At 33.5% G+C, this 17,882-nt stretch overlaps 2 protein-coding genes across 2 annotated transcripts in view; one reads left to right on the top strand and one right to left on the bottom strand.

Moving 5' to 3' along the window:
* The window catches only part of LOC126735494 (importin-4-like), a 34,184-nt gene extending 19,995 nt beyond the window's left edge, over positions 1 to 14,189 (bottom strand). The window contains exons 1-10 of the mRNA XM_050439501.1: positions 14,037 to 14,189; positions 13,763 to 13,935; positions 13,530 to 13,704; positions 12,962 to 13,379; positions 12,659 to 12,907; positions 7,763 to 7,953; positions 7,326 to 7,707; positions 7,026 to 7,261; positions 2,150 to 2,355; positions 1,972 to 2,098 (exon numbers count right to left, since the gene is read on the bottom strand). Coding sequence (XP_050295458.1) covers positions 1,972 to 2,098; positions 2,150 to 2,355; positions 7,026 to 7,261; positions 7,326 to 7,707; positions 7,763 to 7,953; positions 12,659 to 12,907; positions 12,962 to 13,379; positions 13,530 to 13,704; positions 13,763 to 13,935; positions 14,037 to 14,090 — 2,211 coding nt within the window. The 5' untranslated portion in view covers positions 14,091 to 14,189. The remainder of the gene's footprint in view (positions 1 to 1,971; positions 2,099 to 2,149; positions 2,356 to 7,025; positions 7,262 to 7,325; positions 7,708 to 7,762; positions 7,954 to 12,658; positions 12,908 to 12,961; positions 13,380 to 13,529; positions 13,705 to 13,762; positions 13,936 to 14,036) is intronic.
* A 921-nt stretch (positions 14,190 to 15,110) lies between these two features.
* Positions 15,111 to 17,059, top strand: LOC126735500 (ATP-dependent RNA helicase abstrakt). The gene has a single exon (XM_050439509.1). It carries the CDS (start codon positions 15,147 to 15,149, stop codon positions 17,007 to 17,009), a length of 1,863 nt encoding a protein of 620 aa, XP_050295466.1. The 5' UTR covers positions 15,111 to 15,146; the 3' UTR covers positions 17,010 to 17,059.
* Positions 17,060 to 17,882: the final 823 nt, after the last annotated feature.

The raw sequence follows: 17,882 nt of genomic DNA, 5'->3' as shown, positions 1-17,882 counted from the left end.
CCTTTGATAGTAGGCCTAAAGAATGAAAAAAATTAATACGAATTCATAAAAAAGAAATGACGTTAAATACCTGGAAAAAAATTCCAGAAAGTTGAGACACAAAGTGTCTATAAAAGACAACCTAATATTTCATATTCCATGCTATGAAAAACCTCATTTTACTTATTCCAGGTAATTAAGGAATAATTTGGGAACAAGTGCCTGGAAAAATCTCATTTTATTTATTCCATGCAGTTGAGAAACAAAGAATCCACAAATGCCTGGAAAAGAAAACCAATAATTTTCCAGGAGGCTGCAAAAACATCATTCAGATATTTTAAGCAGTTAAGGAACAAACCGAAGAGAACTGTCTGGAAAACGTTATTTTATTTGGTTCAGGCACCTGAGCAACAAAATATCTACAACTACCTAGAGAAACATCTACAAATTCCAAGCTTCAAAATTTTCTATTGATTTTCAATATTTGGGTCTTTTTGAATTAACACAGCGTTTACCGAATGATGACGATAAAAACGAACAAACTATATAAAACTGCTTGGAAAAATGTCATCTTATATATTCTAAGCACTCATTGAAATACTTCAAAAGCCTATAAAACAACCAAAAATTACCTCAAATGCTTGAGATGTAAAATATTTATAATTCCTTTAAGAAGTGAAAAAAAGTGATTGTAGAAGTTTGAAAAATTATTTCAAACGCCTGATTGAACCGTTTTCCGACGATTTCCAATATTTGGGTCGCCTTGGATTAACGCAATGTTTACCGAACGATGACTAACTTTGAAGTTAAATTTGCGAGGTGTACATTTACTTTTTGCGGCTAAAAACGTTCTGCTTACGTCATTATACGGTCTAAAATGTATGCACTCTTAACTGGTGAACCCACATTCTATAAATGATTTTTTTTGGTACCCAAAAATAGCCAGGTCAACATTAAATGACATTAACATTATTATTACTATACTATACAAAATACTATGCAAAAGGTAAATGTACACCTCGAATATTTAAATTCCAAGTTTTTTCTATACTTTTTATCGTCATCGTTCGGTAAACATTGACGTTAACATATTCCAGGTAATTAAAGAATAATTTTGGAACAAGTGCCTGGAAAAATTACATTTTATTTATTCCATGCAGTTGAGAAACAAAGCATCCACAAATGCCTGGAAAAGAAAACCAATAATTTTCCAGGAGGCTGCAAAAACATCATTCAGATATTTCAAGCAGTTAAGGAACAAACTGAACAGAACTGCCTGGAAAACGTTATTTTATTTAGTTCAGACACTTGAGCAACAAAATATCTACAACTACCTGGAGAAACATAATTTTACTTTGTCTAGGCAGTCAAAGAATAAAGTATCTACAACTTCCTGGAAAAAAAAACCCAATTTTTTCATATTCCACGCTAAAAAAACGTCATTTGATTCATTGACTTCAAAAGCCTATAAAACAACCAAAAATTACCTGGAAGCCATACAAGGTGACGTGAAAATTTTCTATTGATTTTCAATATTTGGGTCTTTTTGAATTAACACAACGTTTACCAAATGATGACGATAAAAAGTATTTTTGGTGCCCAAAAATAGCCAGGTCAACATTAAATCACATTAACATTATTACCAAATATCAATCCATACAAAATAAAACCATACAATCTATCTTATTATACAAAATTTTCCGTTTAATGATTTATTTATTTAAAGCAAGTATAGACCCGAAAAAATATTATCAATACTTGGAAGATTTGAAAAATATCTCGAAAAGGCTGTAAAATTGAATAAATTTAATCAAAAGCCTGGATGAAATGAAGAGACCATTTCATGGCAAATTTAGAATGTCTGGAAAACTAAAATGTATTTCAAATCAACGGATCTTATAAACATTATGTCAAATGCCTGTGATAAAGTGGAAAATTACTTCAAATAATTGGGGTATACTTGAAAAGCTCTAAAAAAATTACAATACTTACTTTATGCAAATAAATACAAAACTGTTGGAGAGCCTCGACGGCAGCCCGTCTAATATCGTCCTGAGGATAATTCACCAACTTAAATATTTCCTCGAAGCTCTTTTCGATGTAGGGCAAAAATGCCACCCTAAAATACACTTTTAAAATAGGTCGATGTGACAACGTATTGTGAAATTACCCGGTATTGATGCAAATCTCCCTGAGGGCCAAACAAGCCTGCTCCTTTTCCTCGTTATAAGAATTCTCGACGGAGTATCTGCATTGGGCGGAATCGTCGCTCGCCTCTGAACTGCCCTCGATGTCCTCCTCACAATTCTCGTCCTCGTCGTCCGATAATTCACCGTAAACGTCGATCTTGTCCTTGTCTTCCTCGTCAAAGTGCGACTAATTGCAGTAATAAAATTATCTAAATTGTTAATTCGCTGGCTATATGGTTCTATGTTACAAAATTTGGTTTTCGAAGAAATTGATTTTAAAGGTTGGGGTATTGTATTTTCAATTGACAAAGAATTTAAATAATACTTGTCTTGTAAATATAACGACCAACTCATTTTCAGTTAGCACTGATGATGGCTCATACGCTAAGCCATTTAAAAATAAATTGCTTTGAATACATCTGGTTTGATTATTTTGTATTCATCATTCGAGCAACATAGCGACTTCCCTCTTCTAATCAGTGGCGGCTCGTAGGAATAGGCAGGGTAAGCCGGGCCTACCCTAAAATTTTGAGCATACAAAATACAAAAATAAAAATTTAAAAATATCATGTTAACACACCAATTTATTTATTATCTTAACCCGCAAATATATTTTATTTAACGCAAAAAACATCAAATCGCTTAAACGCACTTAAAAAATCACTAATAGGCCCGAACAATTCTGGCCGACCCCATCCACAATATATCCCTATAGAAAAATCGCGCGACGCTGGTCAACGCGTCGGAGGCACGAACTTAAAAATATACCTGGACTGCCAATTCAATGAAAAGTAAATGACCACTACTAGGGGGCCGCCATTTTGCGTGATTGTGTCCTTTCGATGTTGGTCACTCAAAATAGAAAGTTACATATAGGTAAGAATTTAAGATAGTTGCGTTAGATCTGTGATTTTTCTGGTACTTCTTTAAGAATTTCGTTAAAATTTATGAAAAAAAGTAATCCTCACCTAAGATGAGACAAAGTTTCAATCAACTTGGAATACATGCGTGCACTTTAAAATATTTGTTTTATCATTTTGATAATCTTGAATCTTATAAATCCTAATACCATGATATTCATTTAAATTTTTGCCTGTATTTACTTAACAAATTCAGTTAAAAACACTTATTTTCTTTCTATTTTTACTATTACAAGTTTTACTTCCTTCCATGTACAGTGTTTTCACATTAATAGGTACAACCATATATAAGAATCAAAATATAGATGATTTTATGAGGGTTTGTAATTATAAAGGGTTTATATAGAAAAAATATATTATTCATTATTCTGTCAACAACTCAATATATTATTCTATTATAAACAATACAGACGGACAATTCACAATAATTCGGTTTTGAGAAACTGAACCAAATACCTTTAAATAAATATGGTGATACATTATTCACGTATTAAATAAGGAGAAAGATACATCGCCTGTTCCAGACGATATACCCAAGCGTCGTTTACAAATCGTCAAAATCTAGGCAATCCGTTATACTCACACGTCAAACGTCAACTTCATTACCGTTATTTAATATATTTTTTGTTGGCAACACTAAAAATTTTCAGAGTGACCAACATCAAAAGGACACAACCACTATAAAAATGGCGGCCATCGTGCAGTAGTCATTTTTGGGTATCTTTTAGGTATATTTTTAAGTTCGTGGTCGGAGGATGGATTTTATATGCGCGCTTACGGAAATCATTTAGGCCCGACACGAGGTGGCCTGCGTTTGTTTTCGCGGTTGAATGTTTGTTTTTAGCGGAAGAATTTATCGATCTGTACTTGAATTTGTTCCTAATTTGCTAATTCGTAATTTGAGAGTTCGTGGTTAAATGTTTTCGTGAATTAAAAAGTTGTAGACATTGGTAAAGTGAAGTTAAAAAGTTGGTGAAGAACCTAATAATTAAATCCAGAAATTTGCAATGTTTTTACAAGGCTTTTGCCTATTACGTTTTTTTTTAAAATGTAACACTAGTTGGTTGTGTAATTAAGATAAAGGCATAAGAGGCCAAAGCCTTTTATTAGGCCTTTATTTTAAATTTTTATTTAAAAATTAAAGGCTAAGTTTGAGGACTTATATATTACTTTTTTTGGAATAGTAAGATAATATAATAGACAAAAATGAGTTTATCCGAGCCTGAAGTTTTACCAAATTGCAGTACTAGTACCAATAATGTTATGTTGGCACTTGGCAGTGGATTGGACATTATTGTTTCGTTGTTGGAATTACCATTGGCTAAAAGACCTGAGGCTGAAAGACGAAAAATTATTTTGAGTGACAGGCCTATTCCAAAACTGTGTATTGACCAAAAAGATGGGAAAAAAGTACGTGCTTTTAATATTTCTTGGTATGATGTGTATAAATGGCTGTGTGGAAGTTGTATTACAAAGAAACTGTATTGTTGGCCATGTCTGTTGCTTTGAATAAAAAGTGTGTATGGAATTGTGAAGGATACTCCAATTTAAAATATATATCTGCATCGCTTAAGAAACATTCAACTTGTAAAGAGCATTTAAGTAGTTCTTTGTCCTTTAAGGATGTACAAAAAAGAGAGTTTTCTGTTCGTGACTTGCTAGACGAACAGTCGAAAATATCAAAAAAGTCAAGTATAATGTTGAAGTTAAAATAAACCGAGAAATTATTAAAAAATTAATTGCTTTAACTTGTACTTTAGCTAAACAGGAACTGTCTTTTCGTGGCCACGATGAGTCAGATGACTCTCTAAATCCTCGAAATTTCAAAGCTATTTGGGAATTAATGTTAAATGCAAATCCAGAACTAAAAGATCACTGGCAAAAAAAAACTTATTTTAGGCCTCTCAAAAACGACACAAAATGAACTCATTGACCTGATTTAAGACGAAATTTCCATTTTTATTCAAAATGCCATCATTAATTCCCCATTTTTTGCCTGTATTGTTGATGAAACAACCGATATAACTAAAAAGGCACAGTGTTCAATTGTATGCAGGTTAGTAGATGCAAAAGGCATAGTTCAAGAATATTTCTTAGGTTTCTTTGATTTAGGGGAAGATCGAAATGCTCCAGCGTTACGCGATTTACTGTTTAGTGTGATTGGTAAATTTGACTGTAAAGCGAAACTAATTGCTCAAACCTATGATGGATCTAGTGTTATGTCGGGCCAACTAAACGGACTACAAAAATTAGTAAAAGACTCTGCACCACTAGCTATTTTTACCTATTGTTTTGCGCATCGCCTTAATTTAGTTTTACAGCAAAGTTGCTCCAATATTACGGCAGTAAAAATATTTTTTTCGACTCTTCAAGGAATTCCGGCTTATTTTCACCATTCCTCTAAAAGATCCCATTTCTTAAATAAATTTATCGGAAAACGAATTCCTACAAATAGCGAAGTGAGATGGAACTCGAATGCTAAAGTGTTAAATGCCGTATTACAGGAGAGAAAAAAATTAATTGAAGTATTTCAGCAGATAATGAATTGCCCAGAATCAAATGCAAAATTAATTAGGGAGGTAGATGGGTTTAAAAGAATACTGGATGATCTGGAATTCGTATTTTTATTAAACGTTTTTAGCGACATATTTCAACAGATAGAGCTCTTATACAATGTGTTACAGAAAAAAAATAATGACATCCAGTTTTGTAATAATTCCGTTTCCAGATGTCTTGAAGTGTTAAAAAGCTGGAGAAATGACCTGACCTTTTCTAAGCATATTAACGTTGCTGTTAGCGAGACAAATACAGAACTTACCTTAAATCGTAATGAACTTGGTGGTTTACCTAAAAATGATGGTAATCAAAGCACTTTGGATAAAGCCAAAACTAAATTTAGACGAATATTTTTTGAAATTTTGGACAATAACTCAATTAGAGCAACGTTTTTCGGACTATAGCAAGTTTCAATTTCTGCAGTTGGGTGATACTAAAAAATTTTCAAAATATGGAGAAATATTTCCGCAAAAACCATTGGACTCGTTAATAAATACTTATGGACCACTTTTTGATAAATCATTATTGAAAACAGAACTAGAAACCATTTTCTCACCAATACACCGTGAACAATTTTACGATAAAAGTTTGTTGGGTCTAATTAAAAGTATGCATGATTACGACACAAATGAAATTCTTCCTGAAAGTTACAAGTTGTTCTGTTTACTAGCTACAATACCTGCAACCAGTGCTTCAGTTGAAAGGACTTTTTCTACGTTAAAGCGAATAAAAACATCTTTGCGGAACACAATGACTCAAAATCGGCTTTCATCCTTATCTATTTTATCAATCCAAAAGGACATTCTCGCTCAATTAGTATAAACTGGGAACACATTTTACGATAGGGTAATTGACAAATTTGCACGAAACAAAGATAAAAGAATTAACTTGCTTTATAGGTAATAAAACTCAAAACTGATAATTTGTTTGTATTCAAAATACTTTTAAATGACTCCTTCTTTCTGTGCCATTTTTAGTAGTTACTTGTTACTTTTATGTACGTAAATAACGATAAATGTACATATTAAGCTTAATTACTGTCGTTTCTTTTCATAGTGTCCCCCTTTTTAGTTCTCCAATTCTCCCAAATTTTTTAAATTTGATAGAAAAAAAAATGTTTTTTTTTTTGGAAAAAATTCTTAGAGTTTATGTTTTAAATGTATAATTACTTGACAACACCGGCCTATTATATGATTCTTCGAGCTTCATCGTGAGCTTCACGAGCCGCCACTGCTTCTAATTATTATATTAGCAAATAGACATGGAACTTTGAAACCCTGACTAATGAAATATAGCTCTCATAGAACTTTGTGAGATATTTGTGACATAGAACCCTATAACTCTGAGCCAGATAATCGTTTGTACGAAAATAATGGCTTACAATAATTCCATCGCTGCTCTGTATACTCTCGATCATCTGATTAACAATTTTAGGCAGCGCCACGCCCAATTCCTCCTTCATGACGATAGCGAGGGCGGCAAACAGTGAATAAACGCTCTTTTTCACGTCCGGATCGTCGGTTTCTCCCATGATCCTCAATCCCAACTGGAGGGACTCTTGGGCTAAAGGTTTGAAGTTTTCCGGACCGACGAATTGGGCCACTACAGCCAAAGTTTCTAACAAGAACATAAATCAAATCGAGAGACGGTAAAATACAACTTCTTACTACAAAAATCTTACCTATGGCATAGCACTGAATCTGATGAATTTCCGAATTCGGATCGGAATTTATATAAAAATTCAAAACTTCGATGATCTTTTGAAAGTACGGTAAAATGCCTTGTTTCACTGCGGTAGCGGCCGCCCCTAAAGCACTTAGGGCGACCCTCTTCAGTTGAATCGAGGTCATTTCAGGTGCGAGAGCGACAAACAGCCGATCCATGAATATCGGCAAATAAGGCATCAATTCCTCCTCTAAATTCTCGCAAAACGTTTCCAGGGCGTAAAACAAACGGTCCAAACTGGGCGGATCTTTTCTCTCCACCTCCATTTGCTTCAGGATTTGCGAGAGGTACTCGAACAGTACTGGCAAAAGATCTGAGGCGAACTTGCTGATTTCAGGCTAAAAAATTCGATCAGTTATAACAGTCACGTAACTGCAGTTTTATACGACTAACTTGTAAATGCTCGGCAAACTGTCCCAGGGCGAATAAAGCGGCGTTTCTCACCACCGCGTTCGGATTATGAATGGCGTTACAGACGCATTTTAAAAATTCGTTCAAATATTTCGTGCGCACTTTCTCGGAACAACCCTCAGCCAGCACCGCTAGCGCCAAATAAGCCGCTTTTTGGGCATAAATGTCACCACCTAAAAGTTAATTTAATTAAAGTCATTGCTGTCATTAAATTTGTCAAGTCAATAAAAGCTTTATTATCTAAGATTTTTACACCTTGTTGACAAAGCTGCAAGTCGGTTGAAACTTGCAAAAGGTTGTACATATCACTTGTTGTCTCTTTGTTGGAGTATGGATCAATAATTTGGTCTCCTTTGTACATGAATAATTGTATGGCACTGCAGAGGGTTCAAAATAAATTTCTACGATTTTGCCTTTATAAACTTCGCATTCCAGTTCCTAATGACCATTGTTATGATGAAGCAATGAACTTGCTGAATATGCGGAGTTTACTTAAGAGACGCACTGAGAATGATTTGGTGTTTATTTATAAACTTTTGAATGGCCTTGTGATTTGTCCCGAACTACTTAATAGGATTTCATTTAATATTCCATACCGTAATCTAAGGGCAAATCGATTGTTTTCTTTGCCTTATCATCGTACCAACTATGCTATGCACTCGCCTGTCGAAAGGACCTTGAGGCTGGTAAACTCTACTGGAATTGAAGTTTTGGAAATTTCCTTATTGCATTTTAGGAGTCTTATTAAGAGTTTGTAGGATTTTGTTTTTTGAATTAATTTTGCTCCATGATTAATAATTTGAAATACATTTGATCATTGTCATTGATAATAATATATTTTGTTTTTTCTTAGCTAATTATGCATTGTTAATAATTGTTCTGATTTTGAGAGAATATTGTTACTATTTGTAAAACGGTTTAATTATCCTTGGTATTAAGATTAAGTCTGATAATTATTGTTAATTAGTAATTAGTGGTATAGCTTTTATTTCTTTTTCAGAAATATATATATATATATTTTGTAATGGGGTTGATCCCGTGTATAAATAAATAAATTAATTAATTAAAGCACAAAATGAATAATATAAGTACAGTAGGTATAATTTCTATCAACCCTAACAAAAATATATGAATAATACTTCTCACTTGTTTGTACAAATACAGAAATCAAAATGTTACCCTAAGAATATTATCTATACTAAGATACTCAATCTAGCCATGTCACTATAAACAAAAAACTGACAGAAAGGATGACCCTAAGGGATACCATGTTTTATATTAAAATTTTCATTGAGCAGACACAATTCCTCCCGTGAAATGGTAAAACATAGTAAGTCATTTTTGCAATATTTAGCAAAATATATAATAAATATAGCAAATAATATAATGAATATAGCAAAGTAAATTAACGGATTGGATACAGCAGTGTTTTTAAACATTAAAATATGGAATAACCTAGTAAATCATTTTACTACGTTTTTGCATGGTATTACTAGAAAATTGTTAAAATCAAAATGTTAGTAATGTAAAATACTTGGTTTTTCCATTGTAATAAATGAACCATATTTAATTGATATGCAAAGGAAAAACATTATAACTATACATATTATCTTTTTCCCTGGGATCTTATTATAACTTATTTTTTAAATTCAATAGCAAAAAAAACTTGCTATGTTTTTTCTTGAAAGGCTGTTTTGCTATGTTTTGCCAATGAAAAAGAGTAAATTTTGAGGACTTACTAGGAATTTCCAACAGCTATAAAACGTTTATCCGTAGGAATTTGGGGAAAAAATTTGTATTGGATAATAGGAAATACCTAGCACTAAAAAAAGGTAACAAAATCTAAATTTTGTAAAAAATTGAGTTACTAGGTTTTTGCTTCGTACGGGAGATTCGTCATCACTCAAGAAAGAAAGAAAATGTGCTATATTACGTAAGACAACAAAATCTTGTGTACAAGCATCCTAAAAACTAAAAAATTCCAAATTCACTTTAAATTTTAAACAAACATAACATCTAAAACACTTTACCATAAAATTTACACACATTACCAAAATTAATCATAACAAAACAGATTGAGAAAAAAAAAAGCATCTTTTTGATAAATTTCATTAAAAAATAAGTAAAGCTGTCAATAAAACAGAATTTAGAGGAAGTAAATTAAATTATTTAACAGGAAACAAAACTAAAACACTAAAATGATGTCAGAGCACAGGTTAAAAGGTATCATTAAAAAAATCGTCAAGGCTATAATATGCCCTGGATAATAAAAGTGATTTTAATTCCTTTTTGAATCTCTTAACTTCTAAAATTTGTCTGATACATAGAGGAACATGGTTGTAAACTTTTTTGCTAAGGTATATAACAGAGTTCTTGGTGAGGGAGGATGTAGGGATTGGTAAGGGAAAATCGTTAACCTGGCGAGTCATATGACCAGTGTTAGAGGGAGGTTTAGGACATTTATGAATAAGAGTAGCTGTTTCTAAGATAAAAAGAGAAAAAAGAGTTAGGATTTTTTGAGATATAAAGAGAGGTTTACAAGAATCTCTTAACCCAGCGGAACATAGGTATCACAAAAATTACGTTTAATAATCCCTTGTTCTTAAACCCCAAAAAGGCAAGCCATAACGAAGGTGGGACTCAATAAGAGAAAAGTACACTGAACGTGCAACTACCCCTCCCAGCTCATGCCCCGCCATTCTTACTGCAAAGCATCCAGAGGATAATTTTGATGCAAGATTTAGGATATGATCTTCGAAGCGAAGGCGACCATCAATGGTAATACCAAGGAACTTACAGCTTTCTTTGTTTTGCAAGGGGGAGTTTTCACTAAACATAAGGCCCTGAACGTCACACTTAAATCCCATAATAAAGGTTTTACAAGGAAATACAGTGTTGCATGGAATCCTAGCGAGAATGGCTTCATGGTCAGAAATACCAGATGAGAGTACTCTACATGACACATCATTTAAATTTGTACACAAATAATCAATGTTATACGTGTGGGTGAAAAAACATGCATCTTCAAGTCATAAGATTCCAATATACTTAAAAGGGATGTATGATATGATGGCAAGCTTACATCAGTGAAGTTAATATTAAAGTCACCAGCCAATATAACTATGGAGTGTAGAGACAATTGGGATAATAGAGAATCAAGTTTGTCCAGGAACATACCAATATCTCCTGTGGGTGGTCTATAAACACAAAGAACCTATAAATTAAATCGCTTACAAAAACAAAGGGAGAATTCAAGAACCTTCTCCAACAGAAAGCTATCATACTTATTAATTTTACAGAAAAAAGCTTCAATTGTTTGTTTAACTAAAATAGCTGTTCCTCCATGTATGGAGTGTTGCCGACAAAAAATTGATATAGGAATATAATCAGATATTAAGAAACATTCGTTAGGCTTTAACCAGTGCTCAGTTAGTAATACAATATCAGGAAAATCACATGAATCAAGTAAAAGATGAAGCTCGTCCATTTTATTTCTTAGAGACTGTATATTTAAAATAAAACTACTGAAACTTTTCGCATGCTTATTTTCAATGTTATTTATAGTATGTGAGTGAGCTTCATCTTCTGTGTATTTATCTATAAAAAAGAATCCCTATCACAGTCAGTATCTAGAAGTCCAGATTGATTACTTTGTTTTATTGTGGACACATTTTTTGATAAAATGTTTTAAAATATGGGTATACAGTAATGATGCCAAATCTGATCCAAGGTTGCTGGCATGATTAGACTCTAAAATTCTATTTAGATTAATATTATTTGCGTGAAATATTCTATAGAGAGCCTTATTGCTATTATTAAATAATAAGGAACAGTTATTTAATAGGTATAAAAGAACTACTGGTTTGTGTGGTATATTGAAGTTAACTGGAATCTTACCAAACCACATCATCATAATCTGAAAGTGATGAACGAATCATGGAGACTTCCAGAACAAAACTTAGTACACATATAATTCATTGCTATCACTCAAACATTTTCAAATCAAATGAATTTTTAATAAGTTCTTTAATAAAAAAAACCTGTATCTACCAGCTCAGCCTCATCATGTATATTCAGATTATTATTTAAAATGATTCGAAGGCAATTATGGATGTGAAATTAATCTTTAAAAGTGGGTTGAAAGAAGAGATTTAAAAATATATAAGATCCATAAATTACTTTATTATTTAATAACTAAAAAACTTAGCTCTCAGTGTAGAGAGAAAATCACTTTAACGATGTTAGTTTTATAAACTTTTACTACTTTAACAGCAGAATTCATTATGCGGCTCAAAGGGTAGGGAGTCTTATACTGGTCATATTAATAAAATGCTTCTAGTAAATTTTTTGAAAGTATACAAGTAACAAGTAAAAGTTGGTGCAAAGTTTAAAAAATTGCACTGAAATGGACTGTTGATATTTTTTTTATGAATATTTCACATTAAACTAATAGGACCTTAAAGACTTCTGATTTTATTCTTATTGATTGTTCTAAACTACCTTCAATTTTTAAGTCTTACAAAAGTAAATTGGTCTTTATATGGGTCTTTTATATTGGAGAAAGTCTCATACTAAATATTTGGGTCTGTAATGGTAGCTTTATATTGACTATGACAAGCAAGATTCTTAGTATTAATTCTTTATTCTTTAGTATTAAAAAAATATTCAAAGACTAGTAGATTTAGTGTCAAGGAGTTTCTTTGATAGGCAGACAATTATTACAGCTCCAGTTAATTCCCTAAAATTGGTATTTTAATGACTTTTAGTGACAGTGAAGTTTTATCTGTTATTATTATCTCTATTGTAATTTGATCTTGTTATATAAATGGTTTATACAGTTAAACAAATAAAAACAATTGACCACTTTAAAATACTCACCCTGTATAGCAGGTTCTACCTTGGTCAACAAATAAGGCACAAATTTATCGGCAGGTATATGTAAAGCAACCAAATCCAAAGTCTGTGTAGCTACTGTTGTAGATGTAAACTGATCTGGGTCACCCAAGAAATACTCCTCGTTCCCTTCGTCGTCAGGTTGCTGAGCCATCAGATGAATCAGTACATCAATGATTGGCTCGACCAGCTTATTTTTAAGCACCACTTTTCCTTTTGATCTTATTAGCCAACCTAAAGAAAAACCTCTTAAACCCTTATTATTTTTTTACAAATTCCTTTATTTACCAATAACACTGATAGCCTTAATTTGCACAGTAGTGGGCATGGAGCTATTACTGCCGATATGCAAACACATATCGATAATAGCTTTAATATGTGGAGTTACTACTGTGACAGCATAATCGATAAGTTCTTCTAAAATCTCAAATAAGTCACAAGCCTTTTTCTCATCATCGCTTACAAAGGCAGTGAGTATTTGTAGAACGTTTGGTAGTAATTGATGGTAAACATTGATCATTTGCTGATGCCCACTGATGATTGGAACCAAGTTTTTCATAGTCATGACAGTATAGTAGGCAACATTGCTTTTAGGCTGAGATAGACCATTTAGGATATTGGAGAAGAGGTGTGAGAATGAGTCTGCATGAATAATGTAAGAACTGTTTGACATTTCTGTCATAATTGATAATGTGTACATGCCCATCTGAAATAAATGGCAGTGTCTTATTAAAATGCTGTTAAAATATCATACCCATTAAATTTGGCATGCATTACTTGATATATTAGTCATAAGGGAAATGGTTAGTTAATAAGTCTTTATGAATGAGTCACTGTTTTAAATAAAATTTTGTACCTCTTTATCAATGTCATTGTCACTGCTACATAAAGTATGAACAAAGTTAAGCACTTCAGGCCAACTATTGTCTGGAAACTCATTTTTCCCTATAACCCCTATGAACTGAGCTATGGCATTTTTAACAGATTTCTCCTGCTCATTTACAAATGCTTGTAGCATACCCTGTTTTATCCTGAAATAAACAACGACTACTAAATAACATAACTTACCGAGAAGCCACCACTTTTTACCTGTTCCTTATTTCCACATTTAACTTACTCCACTGCCTCCTTTTTCCCAGTTTTCTGCGTAACAACACCGCGGCGGATTGTCTTATTTCCGGATTGGCCGAGGTGACAATTACGTCGCATAATGCCGGGATCGCCTCGGGCTTCTTGAAAGCCTCCTTGAGTTCCTTGGTGCCCTAAAAAATCGGATTTTCACGTTTTAAAGCTGCCACAGTCCGGTCTTGCACGTGTAAAGTGAGGTTATATCACTTAAATTTGTGTCAAATCGGGTTTTTACCTCGTGGATAACATTGCTGTTTGGCACTAACAGTTTGGCTAATATTTGCTCCATTTTCGGCGAATATCTTTCCTGTATATTTTAATTTCGGGATTTTAATGGAAAATCTTGTGGGAAACTCCGGGCAAGTTTGAAAAAACTATGACAGATGACAGATAACAATGACATTTGACTTAGCTCTTAAGCAGCATTGCCATGTTTTCATTTCAAATTTCCCTAAGAGATTTTAAATTCTCTAGAATTCACCGAGATACAGTTTTTTAGTTATGTATTATTTACTAAAGGTTTCCTTAGATATAGCAACATTTCGCCAAATAAAAACAAACAAGTTTTTATTTTATTTTTTTATGGTATTATGTTCAAGATTTCGGAAGTTTCCACTGGCAACTTTGCTAAAAAAAAAGGAAAAAAAAAACATTCTTGGATGACGTGTACCTCAAGCTTATTTATAATTACAGTCTATAATTTAAGAAAATTCCTAGATATACCCATAATACAATTTTCGCTGAATGTAAATAAATAAATTATAATTTAATTCTTTACCAAGTTAATTTACGTTAAATTAAAAAAAAAACACGTAAATGACTATAAAACTCTTTTTCTTTCCATTTCGGAAATTTCCCTAGCATTGGCAACATTGCTAAAGATAGAAAAAGATAAAACATTTTTTATGACGTGAAGCAAACGCCCTTATAAACTAGCAAACCAATTACCAATTAGTCCAGTAGCAACAGAAACATTTCCCTGGTCTTGGCGACCCTGCTTTCGAGTATGAAAAATTGTAGAGGTGTAATTCGGTCAAATTGACTACTGGCAATAAAACCAAGAACTTCTGAATTGAAAGTTCTGGCAATCTCATTTCATGATTTTTAACGTCATGAGACCTATATCATGAGCGCACCTTAAAGCGGTCATACAATCTGGCAACATCTAATTTTAATGTCAACTTTAACTGTTAATGTCAGCTGTCACACTAATTGTTTATATTTTTAAAATTACCATTTCCACCAAAAAGGAAGAAGGTGATTTTCCTAAAGTTCAGTCCATCGTCAGTCCACGTGATTATTTCTTTTTAATGTCGTGAATTCTTTGGTAATAATTTACCTAAAAATGTCTGATAAGGAGCCTCCTATAAAGCGATATCGGCGGCCAGAAAATGACGAAGAAAAGTCGTCAGATTCGGACGATAGCAACTATGTCCCTTACGTTCCTGTAAAAGAACGTAAAAAGCAACAACTGTTAAAAATCGGACGCTTAGGACAAGTGAAGGAAAGTGACCATGGTAAGCAAGCATCACAAAGTGAAAATGAACTCAACGAGGAGGAGGAAGAAGAAATGTGGGGCAGAAAGAATAACATTCCATTGCTGGACCAACATAACGAGTTGCGTAAACTTGCCGAAGCCAAAAAAGTGAGTGCTGCTGAAAGACAACTAAAAAAAGAAGAAGAAATACTTGATATAGTTGCAGAGAAAAAGGCCTTGATGGGTGTGAGCGAGTTGGCAAAAGGTATTCAGTACAGTGAACCAATAAAGACAAGCTGGAAACCACCAAGGTATGTCCGAGGAATGCCTTATACAAGACATGAAACCTTGAGACAAAAATTAAGGATATTAGTTGAAGGTGAAGATATACCCCCTCCATTAAAGTCATTTAGAGATATGAAGCTGCATGAAGGCATTATGGAGGGCCTTAAGCAAAAGAACATTAAGAAACCCACCCCAATTCAAGTTCAAGGGATACCAACTGTACTCTCTGGTAGAGACATGATTGGTATAGCTTTCACAGGTTCAGGCAAGACCTTAGTTTTTGTCTTGCCAATAATAATGTTTTGCCTTGAGCAAGAAGTCAAAATGCCCTTTATAGCTAACGAAGGCCCATATGGGCTAATCATTTGCCCCTCCAGAGAGCTTGCTAAGCAAACATATGATATTATTCAGTACTTTTGTGGGCATTTAGTCAAAAAAGGCATGCCAGAGATTAGAAGTTGCCTCTCAATCGGGGGTGTACCAGTGAATGAAGCAATTGAGACCATACAGAGAGGAGTGCATATTATGGTAGCCACACCAGGAAGACTTATGGATATGCTAGAGAAGAAAATAGTGAAATTGACTGTATGCAGGTACCTTTGCATGGACGAAGCAGACAGGATGATTGACCTGGGATTTGAAGAAGATGTCAGAACCATATTTTCATATTTCAGTGGGCAGAGGCAAACTTTACTATTTTCAGCCACTATGCCCAAAAAGATTCAAAATTTTGCCAGATCAGCTCTGGTAAAACCCATAACTATTAATGTGGGAAGAGCAGGTGCAGCATCCATGAATGTCACCCAAGAAGTTGAGTATGTGAAGCAAGAAGCCAAAGTTGTCTATCTCTTGGAATGTTTGCAGAAAACCCCTCCACCAGTGCTCATTTTTGCAGAGAAAAAACAAGATGTGGATGCAATACATGAGTATTTACTCTTAAAGGGTGTAGAAGCAGTTGCCATACATGGAGGCAAAGACCAAGAAGAAAGATCCAGATCAGTGGAAGCATTTAGGAGGCATGAAAAAGACGTTTTGGTAGCCACTGATGTTGCTTCCAAAGGTCTGGATTTCCCAGACATTCAGCATGTTATAAACTATGACATGCCCGATGATGTGGAGAACTATGTGCATAGAATAGGTCGTACCGGAAGATCTGAGAATAAAGGCTTAGCCACTACGTTCATTAATAAATCCAATGATGAAATGGTACTGCTTGACCTAAAGCATTTACTTATTGAGGCCAAGCAAAAAGTACCAGAATTCTTGCTGGAGATCTGTCCAGAGAGTGAGAAATATTTACAAGTTGGAGATGAAAGGGGTTGTGCATATTGTGGTGGTCTGGGGCACAGAATCACAGACTGCCCCAAACTGGAGGCACAACAAAACAAACAGGCATCAAATATTGGCAGAAGGGACTATTTATCAAACACTGCGGCAGACTATTAGGTTTATGTACATATAGGTGTAAAAAAGAATAAAAATTAGTTTTAATATAACTTTATTTATAACTTAAATATCTACAAAGTGGGTACTGAACACTTAGGATTCTTCCTTCGGAGGGAACTTTCCATTATAGAAAGGCAGATAGTCAGCGACAACCCTCCAATCAGTGAAATATACTAGTAGGGCTCCGCCAGTTGCACCATATGCTCCTGCACTATTTAACCTGTAAAACAGAAAATTGTCAAAAGTTGATACTATTAAAATGGTCATTAAGTTATTTATATGGACGGATAAGCATTTTAAAAAGGGTGTGTGAAAATTTTGCACAATTTCAAGGAAACTGGAAGGTCTAAAAAATTAATCTTTATTCATTAATAACAAGATTCAGTTACCAATAAGATGGTAATAACTAAGGCTCGGAATCAAACTCGGTTTATTCAAATATCGAGTTTTTGCAAAAAAATTTATTCATTTCAACAAATATTTGAATATTCAAGTATTTAAATATTTGAGTATTTAAATACTCGAATATTTAAATATTGCGGGCCCGATCTTTTCTTCTCTTTGCATACAAGCTACGGGCGGTCATCGTTCTTGGGAACATTTAATATTTCCAGATTTCCACGTGGCACGGCACGGCGTAGTTATACTAGTTGTATTTGACTCTGGTTGAATATAAAAGCGAACGATTAAGTACTGTATAAGGGTTAATTTTAAATTAATTGACTTAATTAACAGTAAGTCTAGTAGTAAGTCAATATGAGTTCGAAAAGCAAAATTTGGCAATATTTTAATAGAATGGATAATCGCGTTGAATGCAAATTTTGTTTGTATAATGTCAAGGATAAGACAGGAATAAGCAATTTATGGAATCAC

This window comes from Anthonomus grandis, chromosome 4 (assembly GCF_022605725.1).
Source record: "Anthonomus grandis grandis chromosome 4, icAntGran1.3, whole genome shotgun sequence".
Lineage (NCBI taxonomy): Eukaryota > Metazoa > Arthropoda > Insecta > Coleoptera > Curculionidae > Anthonomus > Anthonomus grandis.
The sequence above is the reverse complement of the archived record's forward strand: the minus strand, read 5'-3'. Positions and strand labels throughout refer to the sequence as shown.